General features: G+C 35.7%; 1 protein-coding gene across 2 annotated transcripts in view; it reads left to right on the top strand.

Moving 5' to 3' along the window:
- Window positions 1-12,742, top strand: part of pla2r1 (phospholipase A2 receptor 1) — a 90,564-nt gene that overhangs the window by 53,730 nt on the left and 24,092 nt on the right. For both annotated transcript variants that reach the window (XM_062035037.1, XM_062035046.1), the window contains exons 19-21: window positions 617-720; window positions 4,303-4,439; window positions 9,004-9,121. In XM_062035037.1, the coding sequence (XP_061891021.1) occupies window positions 617-720; window positions 4,303-4,439; window positions 9,004-9,121 (359 nt within the window). The remainder of the gene's footprint in view (window positions 1-616; window positions 721-4,302; window positions 4,440-9,003; window positions 9,122-12,742) is intronic.

Raw genomic sequence — 12,742 nt, forward strand, 5'->3', positions numbered from 1 at the left:
CTAACATGCTAACAATTAGCATGTGTCAAATCTAAATACCTCACGCTAAACAGTGCGTGCAATCTTCAAAATTGCGTGTACTATTAGTCACCGCCTTATTTCAATGAGGATTTTGCGTGTACTATACTGGGCTTTCACCATGGACGCACTCATTTACCGCACATTCATGTTACCATGCTCCTTACCTGTGGCGTTTTGCCATGTTGTCAACAGGCAGGAGACATCTACCACTTTTTATGGGCACTTCAGACACAGGCCAAAGTGCATTTGCAACGGAACCCACCCGTGTTTTTCTTAGGACACAAAAAAATATATACTTCAAAAAAATTTTTTACATAAGAAATATCTTAATAACATATATTCTGTGTGGAAAAAAATCAATTATGCATCAATTAAATTGATTTTAATTAACCCCTCAAGTCTTTTAGCAGCTCTAAAATTATAAAAGGATGTTGCTGAATAGACAATATGTCAAATATTTTTTAATTCTGAGCGTCCAAAATGTTGACACACACACATGTAGGACGGAGGATTGTGGTGTGGAAATGTCACTTCCTCACACCTGCTAAATAAAACACTAAATAGTGCTGATGAGTGGTGATAAATCACACCGCAGGTGGAGCGACAAGACGGAGGTGGACTTGCACAACTGGGCAGAGGAGCGTGACGCCCACGGTGTTCATACAGCTGACTTCTGTGTCACCATGTCCTCATCAACTGGTAAACACACACACGTAAACACACACACACACACACACACACACACACACACACACACACACACACACATGTTATCATTTGGAATGGGGAGCAAGTGTTTGATCATGACTTGTGGGCACCACCCTTTCTACAGGTTGTTGAGGCATAACAAAAATTAGGTAAAATGTCCACTGGCCAGTTAGCTCATACACGTCTTTAAATCTCTGGATTGATGAAGTAATGTGCCGATCATTCTTACTAAGAGTGGAGGTGTCGGTTTCCCTGATCTATTGGACAGCCACAGGAAGACCTTGTCATGACCCGAGATCTACAAAGTAGAGAGGGAGCAGAACCAGACACCGCTCCAGGCACCTGTTCTTTAAACTGTTTATGGCCGAGGGCGGCAGCTGTTTATGACCCCCTCCCCTTAGAAACAGCCGCAGCCATGTAATCAGGAAATGGCCAAATAAATGAGAGTTGATATGGTTTCATGGGGACCAAATTTAAATCATTTTGCATAATTCACACAAATTTGTACGTGACTACTGAGGACCATTTAAAAAACAAAAAAGTGTAAAGTAAATATGACCTGCTGGTCAGAATACAGCACTACAGCTGTCCTCTTATAGGAAGTTTGACCACTTAAATGTTCAAGCAAATCCTGCATCTTCTGTGACATGACTGAAAACTGCAATTTAGCAGTAATGAAGTGGTCTATAACTCCAACTAGCATATATAGAAGGATGGAACATTCTCAATGTCAAGCATACTTTAAGGTAATAATTAGAGATGTCGATAAATGCGTTAAAATGTAATATCGGAAATTATCGGTATCGGTTTTTTTATTTTCAGTATCGGTTTTTATTTATTTTATTTTATTTTTTATTTTTTTTATTTTTTATTTTTTATTAAATCCACATAAAAAACACAAGATACACTTACAATTAGTGCACCAACCCAAAAAAACTCCCTCCCCCATTTACACTCATTCACACAAAAGGGTTGTTATTAATATTCTGGTTCCTACATTATATATCAATATATATCAATACAGTCTGCAAGGGATACAGTCCGTAAGCACACATGATTGTGCGTGCTGCTGGTCCACTAATAGTACTAACCTCTAACAGTTCATTTGACAAATTTTCATTAATTACTAGTTTCTATGTGACTGTTTTTATATTGTTTTACTTTCTTTTTTGCCCCACTCATAAAAAGGTCATGCTTTTTTTTTTTATTGAACACTTAAATCTCTATATCAGCTTCAGATCATATATAGTGTAATTCGTTTAGTATATTTATTATAACAATCAACAGAATAATTAGTATAATTAGTAATAGTATATAATTAGTAGGGATGTCCGATAATGGCTTTTTGCCGATATCCGATATTCCGATATTGTCCAACTCTTTAATTACCGATACTGATATCAACCGATACCGATATATACAGTCGTGGAATTAACACATTATTATGCCTAATTTGGACAACCAGGTATGGTGAAGATAAGGTTGTTTTTTATTAAAATAAAATAAAATAAGATAAATCAATTAAAAACATTTTCTTGAATACAAAAGAAAGTAAAACAATATAAAAACAGTTACATAGAAACTAGTAATGAATGAAAATGAGTAAAATTAACTGTTAAAGTTTAGTACTATTAGTGGAGCAGCAGCACGCACAATCATGTGTGCTTATGGACTGTATCCCTTGCAGACTGTATTGATATATATTGATATATAATGCTTACAGACTGTATCCCTTGCAGACTGTATTGATATATGTTGATATATAATGTAGGAAGCAGAATATTAATAACAGAAATAAACAACCCTTTTGTGTGAATGAGTGTAAATGGGGGAGGGAGTTTTTTGGTTTGGTGCACTAATTGTAAGTGTATCTTGTGTTTTTATGTTGATTTAATAAAAATAAAAATAAAAAATAAATAAAAAACGATACCGATAATAAAAAAAACGATACCGATAATTTCCGATATTACATTTTAAAGCATTTATCGGCCGATAATATCGGCAGGCCGATATTATCGGACATCTCTAATAATTAGTATGTTTTTTTTAATATAATTTTCATATTTTTGTTGTATTTATGTCCTTTTTGTCCTTAAATCAGTCAATAATTCATAGCAACATTGATTTTGATTCATTATTATTTTTTGAAAAACTATTTTTAAAAATGGTGTTTTTAGAGTCAACATTGCGACTTTTTCCTCGTTGCATTTCACCTATTTGCTCTTTTTTTCCACTTTTTAATGTTTTAAAATAAAAAAAAGTTTTAGTATTTTTACAACGATGTGCTGCGGGCCGGTAAAACATTAGCTGCGGGCCGCAAATGGCCCCCGGGCCACACTTTGGACACCCCTGGCTTGATACATCCAGCGGGGCATCACAACAAAATGAGGCATAATAATGTGTTCATTCCACCACTGTATATATCGGTATCGGTTGATATCGATATCGGTAATTAAGAGTTGGACAATATCGGATATCGGCAAAAAAGCCATTATCGGACATCTCTAATGAACACTAAACCAGATGTAGTTTTTGGAGAAATTTATTAGTTTTAATTAAGGATGGATACCATACAGAATCACAGTACTATTAATGGTTAAACCTTTTTTAAATGATTAGCATCATTTAAAAAGGTTTCCCCTTAGGAGACCTGTTTTTGTGTCCCCATACCATCAGAGGTCCCTTAAAGCAGTGGTCCCCAACCACCGGTCCGCGACCCGGTACCGGTCCGCGGACCGATTGGTACCGGGCCGCACAAGAATTAAAAAAAAATAAAAATTTTTGTTTGTTTTTTTTGTTGATGAAATCAACATAAAAAACACAATATATACATTCTATATCAATATAGATCAATACAGCCTGCAGGGATACAGTCCGTAAGCACACATGATTGTATTTATTTATGTAAAAAAAAAAAATAAAAAAAAAATATTATTATTATTATTTTTTTTTTTTAATGAAATCAACATAAAAAACACAATATATACATTCTATATCAATATAGATCAATACAGCCTGCAGGGATACAGTCCGTAAGCACACATGATTGTATTTATTTATGTAAAAAAAAAAAATAAAAAAAAAATATTATTATTATTATTTTTTTTTTTTAATGAAATCAACATAAAAAACACAATATATACATTCTATATCAATATAGATCAATACAGCCTGCAGGGATACAGTCCGTAAGCACACATGATTGTATTTATTTATGTAAAAAAATAAAAAAATAAAAAAAAAATTTTTTAAAATACACCCCCCCCCACACACACACACACACCGGTCCGTGGGACAAATTTTCAGGCGTTGACCGGTCCGCAGCTACAAAAAGGTTGGGACCACTGCCCTAAAGGTGACTGTGTAAAAGAGCCATGTCCCCATTAAGTAAGCATTGCCAGAACACACAAGTGTATCTGAGTGTGTGTGTGTGTGTGTGTGTGTGTGTGTGTGTGTGTGTGTGTGTGTGTGTGTGTGTGTGTGTGTGTGTGTGTGTGTGTGTGTGTGTGTGTGTGTGTGTGTGTGTGTGTGTGTGTGTGTGTGCGTGCGTGTGTGTGTGTGTGTGTGATGCAGGGAAGTGGAGGAGCAACAAGTGCAGTGAGGACCATGGCTACGTCTGCAAGAGGAGGACGGTCTCTGTGGTGGAGACGCCCAGGGAGCCCCGCTACATTGGAGGGTGTCCTGAGAAATGGCTCTACTTTGGACACAAGGTTCTCACACACACACACACACACACACACACACACACACACACACACACACACACACACACACACATTTGTGCACCAGGAAGGGCTTTTCTTTGTTGTTTTTGTACAAAACCCCCGCACCTGCTTTGCTTTAGCAATCAAAACTATTGAAGTTGTCCTCTCAGGGAATGAAACACACTGGTCACTCCCAAGTTCTTTTAGATGACATATATGTTGAGTAAAAAGGACCACCGAGACAGAATAGTACTTGGCCAAGTTGTACTAAAGCTTGAGGAGACCAGCCCTTACAATGCAACCATAGCATCGCCAAGAAAGATCTAAAAAGCAAGACAAAATAAGTTAACTCTTACAGTGAGAAGGCAGCCCCCCCCCTAACAGAGAGGGATGCACCTGCTGATAAGAAGAGGGACCGTGTCCTTCACAGAACAGAACTGGCTCAAACCTCCCTTTTGAGGAGTGATTCATCATGTTTGTGCAAGACATTGGACGCTCCAGGACCAAATATGGAAATCAACAACAGATAATAAGGCAAGGGAAGTATACTGGCCACACCAACATCTCCAGTACCAATAGCATGATCACACAATACCATTTTTTACTCAAGTATATCAAAAGTATATGCATCCTCCACGCAATGCTTCTTTGTGGGGACATTGCTGATTGTCATGTCATGTTCGGATGTACCGTCTTTGCTCCACAGTAAGTCTTTGCTGTCGTCCAGCATTCTGTTTTTGTTTGCTTTGTAGCCAGTTCAGTTTTAGTTTTGTCCTGCATAGCCTTCCCTAAGCGTCAATGCCTTTTCTTAGGGGCACTCACCTTTTGTTTCTATTTGGTTTAAGCATTAGATACAGTCGCGTTCAAAAGTTTACATACACTTGTAAAGAACATAATGTCATCAATCAATCAATCAATCTAGTCAGGGCTTTGGGAAGGCCATTCTAAAACCTCAATTCTAGCCTGATTTAGCCATGAAAAAGGAGGATTACCTCCAAATTCTTCAGGACAAGCTAAAATCATCAGCCCGGAGGCTGGGTCTTGGGCGCGACAGGACAATGACCCCAAACACACCTCAAAAGTGGTAAAGGAATGGCTAAATCAGGCTAGAATGAAGGTTTCAGAATGACCTTCCCAAAGTCTTGACTTAAACGTGTGGACAATGCTGAAGAAACAAGTCCATGTCAGAAAAGATGAACTGCACCAATTTTGTCACCATGCTTGACGGTAGGTGTGGTGTTCCTGGGATGAAAGGCCTCACCTTTTCTCATCCAAACATATTGCTGGGTATTGTGGCCAAAGAGCTCCCTTTTTGTTTCATCTGACATCACATGGACAACGATAAGACCTTCTGGAGGAAAGTTCTGTGGTTAGAATGGCCTTCCCAAAGTACTGACGTGTGGACAATGCTGAAGAAACAAGTCCATTTAGCTGAACTGCAGCAATTTAGTGGTCAAGTGGTCAAGCAGAAGCTTGTGGATGGCTACCAAAAGCGCCTTATTGCAGGTCAACTTGCCAAGGAAGCAAATATTAACATTGCTGTATGTATACTTTTGACCCTCACATTTTCAGTAGAGCCATAATAAATTCATAAAAGAAGCAAACTTCATGAATGTTTTTTGTGAGCAACAAGTATGTGCTCCAATCACTACATCACAACAAAATAAGAAATGATTGTAAAGTCAAGACAGCCATGACATCATGTTCTTTACATGTGTATGTACACTTATGATCGCGACTGTATCTTTTGACCTGCCTCCTGCTGTAGTCTGCTATTGGGATGACAAATCATGTTGACGTCTACAAAGCAATTAGCTACCTGCTGCCACCTACTGACAGGGAAGAGTATTACATGGTGAGTCTGCCCAGCTCTAGACAGTACAGACACTCAACAACAACACATTATTTGCGGAATATAATGACTGGTTTGCAAAAAAATATTTTTAACCTGATTAGGTGACATGTACGGAGCCCGTAAAGGGACTTGGGGGGGAATTTTTTTTAAATTATATATATATATATATATATATTAGGGATGTCCAATAAAATGCGTTAAAATGTAATATCGGAAATTATCGGTATCGTTTTTTTTATTATCTGTATCGGGGTTTTTTTTTTGGTTTTTTTATTTTTTATTAAATCAACATAAAAAACACAAGATACACTTACAATTAGTGCACCAACCCAAAAAACCTCCCTCCCCCCATTTCTTTCTGTTATCAATATTCTGCTTCCTACATTATATATCAATATATATCAATACAGTCTGCAAGGGATACAGTCCGTAAGCACACATGATTGTGCGTGCTGCTGCTCCACTAATAGTACTAACCTTTAACACTTCATTTGACTCATTTTCATTAATTACTAGTTTCTATGTAACTGTTTTTATATTGTTTTACTTTCTTTTTTATTCAAGAAAATGTTTTTAATTTAGTTATCTTATTTTATTATTATTTTTTAAAAAGTACCTTATCTTCACCATACCTGGTTGTCCAAATTAGGCATAATAATGTGTTAATTCCACGACTGCATATATCGGTTGATATCGGTATCAGTTGATATCGGTATCGGTAATTAAAGAGTTGGACAATATCGGAATATCGGATATCGGCAAAAAGCCATTATCGGACATCCCTAATATATATATATATATATATATATATATATATATATATATATATTTTAAGACATGTATCTCCTGCACACGAGAAAGTTTCTCTTGCGCACAAGAAAGTTTTTATAAAGTTATGCTTTTTTTTTTTTTTTTTAATTATACATTTTTTTTCTTATTTTTTTTAGACATGTATATCGTGTGCACAAGATAGTTTCTCGTGGGCACGAGATACATGTCTAAAAAAAAAAAAAAAGACATTTTTTAAAATTATTTTAAAAAAATTTGTTATAACTTTATAAAAAAGTTTCTCGTGCGCAAGAGAAACTTTTTATAAAGTTATAAAAAAAAATGTTTTTTAAATTATACTTTTTTTTTTTTTTTTTTTAGACTTGTATATTGTGCGCACAAGATAGTTTCTCGTGGGCACGAGATACATGTTTACAAAAAAAAAAAAAATGTTTAACTATTTTTTAATTTTTTTTTATAACTTTATAAAAAGTTTCTCGTGCGCAAGAGAAACTTTTTATAAAGTTATAAAAAATAAAAAAATTTAAATTATACTTTTTTTTTTTTTTTAGACTTGTATATTGTGTGCACAAGATAGTTTCTCGTGGGCACGAGATACATGTTTAAAAAAAAAAAAAAAAATGTAACTATTTTTTTTTTTTTTATAACTTTATAAAAACTTTCTCGTGCGCAAGAGAAACTTTTTATAAAGTTATAAAAAAAAAATTTTTTTTAATTATACTTTTTTTTTTTTAGACTTGTATATTGTGCGCACAAGATAGTTTCTCGTGGGCACGAGATACATGTTTAAAAAAAAAAAAAAAAATTTAAACTATTTTTTAATTTTTTTTTATAACTTTATAAAAACTTTCTCGTGCGCAAGAGAAACTTTTTATAAAGTCATAAAAAAAAATTTTTTTTAATTATACTTTTTTTTTTTTTTTAGACATGTATATTGTGCACACAAGATAGTTTCTCGTGGGCACGAGATACATGTTTAAAAAAAACAAAAACATTTTTTTAACTATTTTTTAATTTTTTTTATAACTTTATAAAAAGTTTCTCGTGCGCAAGAAAAACTTTTTATAAAGTTATAAAAAAAAATTTTTTTGAAATTATACTTTTTAAAAGAAATTTTTTAGACTTTTATATTGTGCGCACAAGATAGTTTCTCGTGGGCACGAGATACATGTTTAAAAAAAAAAAAAATACATTTTTTAAAACTATTTTTTAATTTTTTTTATAACTTTATAAAAACTTTCTCGTGCGCAAGAGAAACTTTTTATAAAGTTATAAAAAAAAAATTTTTTTAATTATACTTTAAAAAAAAAATTTTTTAGACATGTATATTGTGCGCACAAGATAGTTTCTCGTGGGCACGAGATATATGTTTAAAAATATATATATACATTTTTTAAAACTATTTTTACATTTTTTTTATAACTTTATAAAAAGTTTTTCGTGCGCAAGAGAAACTTTCTCGTGCGCACGAGATAGATTCTTGTGGGCATAAGATACATGCCTAAAAAAAATTCTAATAAATAAATATTATTAAAAAAAAAAAAATCCCCCATGTCCCTTTAGGGGCTACGTAGAAATGACATCATCTCCCACGGCACACCAGACTGTGGTGTTAAAAACACTGCCTTACAGAATATCAAGACACAATTTGATGTAAGGAATAGAAAGAAGTCGTGAATGAATTGTTGACTAGAGACAAAGTGACGTTAATAGAGTGAAGATTGATGTTTCAGTTTGACCACTAATTGGCCTGAAATGTCATCAAGTGGAGACGTCCTTGTTTCTTGTAGCATGCTGTCCATCACACATCTATCACAGGCAACCACTTGCTAATCTGTGTGTGTGTGTGTGTGTGTGTGTGTGTGTGTGTGTGTGTGTGTGTGTGTGTGTGTGTGTGTGTGTGTGTGTGTGTGTGTGTGTGTTCAGTGTCTCCTGCTCCACCTGCCTGACAGTCCAAAAGAGGGTAAAAGTTGGAAGGACGCCCAGTCCATCTGCTCCTCCTTCCAAGGCTCCCTGGTGGCCATCGATGATGAGATTGAACAAGGTACCAGCACTCATTCAATTCTTAATTGTCTGATCCCTCCTTAAAGTCTTTCTCTCACTACCAAAATGTATTTCCGTACTTTTCTAAACAAAGGGGACCACAAAAAATGTAATTATTGGCTTTATTTGAACCAAAAATCTTAGTGTACATGAAACATATGTTTAGTATTGTCATTTAGTCCTTAAATAAAATAGTGAACATACTAGACGACTTGTCTTTTAGTAGTAATAATAATAATAATAATAATAGATTTTTTTTGTAAAAAAGTGTATTAAAAAAATAAAAATAAATAAAATAAAATAAAGAAATAAATAAATAAAAAGATAATAAATAAATAAATAAAAATAAAAACTAGAACAGCCAGATAGCTATAACTAGTATGCATGTATCTAAAAAAAAAAAAAAAGGCTTTTTTAAAAAGAAGGGCTTTTAAGCCTTTTTTAAAAGCATCCACAGTCTGTGGTGCCCTCAGGTGGTCAGGGAGAGCGTTCCAAAGACTGGGAGCGGCAGAGCAGAAAGCTCCCTCTCTAGTAAGTAAACAAACAAAGACTCCTAATTAGTCTGCAGTAACATATTGTGTCATTTATACACCTATTATTTTGTACACATTACGAGGGACAAACTGTAAAAAAATTGATTATTAATCTACTTGTTCATTTACTGTTGATATCTGCTTATTTTCGGAAGTAGTTACAGGATCGTACAATAAAACATAATACCTAATAAACCAATAATGATATGGTGAAGAAATACCGATGTAAAGGGTAGGTGTCGCACTATTTTCTGTTTGAACAAGTTCTATTTACACTTCTGTTAAAATGTAATAATCACTTATTCTTCTCTCCTTTGATACTTGACATTAGTTTTGGATGATACCACACATTTAGGTGTGGATCCGATACCGAGTAGTTACAGGATCGTACAATAAAATATAATACCTAATAAACCAATAATGATATGGTGAAGAAATACCGATGTAAAGGGTAGGTGTCGCACTATTTTCTGTTTGAACAAGTTCTATCTACACTTCTGTTAAAATGTAATAATCACTTATTCTTCTCTTCTTTGATACTTTTACATTAGTTTTGGATGATACCACACATTTAGGTATGGATCCGATACCAAGTAGCTACAGGATCATACATTGGTCATATTCAAAGTCCTCCTAATACAAACATTTGTGCTAATAAAAAAATATCGGATGTAATCATAGCAGTATCAACTGGATACACTCTTGTACTTGGTATCATGACAGTGGATGTCAGGTGTAGATCCACCCATGGCGTTTGTTTACATTCAGAGGTGCTAGCTTTCTGTTAGCGGTGAGCTATTCAATCAATCAATCAATCAATGTTTATTTATATAGCCCTAAATCACTAGTGTCTCAAAGGGCTGTACAAGCCACAACGGCATCCTCGGTGTCGAGTGGGTCTGACATAATATTGTGAAAGTCCAACACATCAGCGAAAGTCCAGTCCATGGTGGGGCCAGCGGGAACCATCCCGAGTGGAGACGGGTCAGCAGCGTAGAGATGTCCCCATCTGATGGACAGGCTAGCGGTCCACCCCAAAGCAGAGTAGAAAAGAAAAGAAAAGAAACGGCAGATCAACTGGTCTAAAAAGGGAGTCTATTTAAAGGCTAGAGTATACAAATGAGTTTTAAGATGAGACTTAAATGCTTCTACTGAGGTAGCATCTCTAACTTTTACCGGGAGGGCATTCCATAGTATTGGAGCCCGAATAGAAAACGCTCTATAGCCCGCAGACTTTTTTTGGGCTCTGGGAATCACTAATAAGCCGGAGTTCTTTGAACGCAGATTTCTTGTCGGGACATATGGTACAATACAATCGTCAAGATAGGCAGGAGCTTGACCGTGTAGTATTTTATACGTAAGTAGTAAAACCTTAAAGTCGCATCTTAGGTGCACAGGAAGCCAGTGCAAGTGAGCCAGTATAGGCGTAATATGATCAAACTTTCTTGTTTTTGTCAAAAGTCTAGCAGCCGCATTTTGTACCATCTGTAATCTTTTAATGCTAGACATAGGGAGGCCCGAAAATAATACGTTACAGTAATCGAGACGAGATGTAACGAACGCATGGATAATGATCTCAGCATCGCTTGTGGACAAAATGGAACGAATTTTAGCGATATTACGGAGATGAAAGAAGGCCGTTTTAGTAACACTCTTAATGTGTGACTCAAACGAGAGAGTTGGGTCGAAGATAATACCCAGATTCTTTACCGAGTCTCCTTGTTTAATTGTTTGGTTGTCAAATGTTAAGGTGGTATTATTAAATAGATGTTGGTGTTGAGCAGGACCGATAATCAGCATTTCCGTTTTCTTAGCGTTGAGTTGCAAAAAGTTAGCGGACATCCATTGTTTAATTTCATTAAGACACGCCTCCAGCTGACTACAATCCGGCGTGTTGGTCAGCTTTAGGGGCATGTAGAGTTGAGTGTCATCAGCATAACAGTGAAAGCTAACACCGTATTTGCGTATAATGTCACCTAGCGGCAGCATGTAAATACTAAAGAGTGCAGGGCCAAGAACTGAACCCTGGGGAACTCCGCACGTTACCTTAACATAGTCCGAGGTCACATTGTTATGGGAGACGCACTGCATCCTGTCAGTAAGATAAGAGTTAAACCAAGACAAGGCTAAGTCTGACATCCCAATACGCGTTTTGATACGCTCTAATAAAATATTATGATCAACAGTATCGAAAGCGGCGCTAAGATCAAGAAGCAGCAACATAGATGACGCATCAGAATCCATCGTTAGCAATAGATCATTAGTCATTTTTGCGAGGGCTGTCTCCGTAGAGTGATTTGCCCTGAAACCGGATTGAAAAGGTTCACAGAGATTGTTAGTCACTAAGTGTTCATTTAGCTGCTGTGCGACAATTTTTTCGAGAATTTTCGAGATAAACGGTAGGTGGGACACCGGCCGGTAGTTCACCATGAGGTCAGGATCGAGGTTAGGTCTTTTGAGTAGAGGATGAATAACCGCTTTTTTGAATGCTAGAGGAACAGTACCAGAGGAAAGTGATAGGTTTATAATATTTAACACTGATGGACCTAATAAAACAAAAAGCTCCTTGATAAGTTTCCCAGGAATTGGGTCAAGTAAACATGTTGTTTGTTTTGTCCCATTTACACATTTTAACAATTCCTCCAATGTTATTTCATCAAAGAGAGAGAAACTATTTTGGAGGGCAATGTCCGTCGTATATACAGTCGTATTTGTGTTAATAGAACCCAGTTGTGGCTGGGATGCATTGTCTTTAATCTCTTTTCTGATGAGTTCAATTTTCTTATTAAAGAAATTCATAAAGTCATCTGCTGAGTGGGTGGAGCTACTGGGAGGAGTCCCTTGTTGGGTTAGCGATGCTACTGTACTAAACAAAAATTTAGGATCATTTTTGTTGAGGTGGATGAGATTTGAGTAATATTTAGCTTTAGCTGAGGTAAGCATGCGTTTATAAGTTATTAAACTATCACTCCATGCTTGATGGAAAACCTCAAGTTTAGTCGCACGCCATTTGCGTTCCAGCTTTCTACATGATAATTTCTGGGCTTTAGTTTCTTCTGTAAACCATGGGGTACGCCTTTTAGGGGCCC

Source organism: Entelurus aequoreus, linkage group LG02 (assembly GCF_033978785.1).
Source record: "Entelurus aequoreus isolate RoL-2023_Sb linkage group LG02, RoL_Eaeq_v1.1, whole genome shotgun sequence".
NCBI classification, from domain to species: domain Eukaryota; kingdom Metazoa; phylum Chordata; class Actinopteri; order Syngnathiformes; family Syngnathidae; genus Entelurus; species Entelurus aequoreus.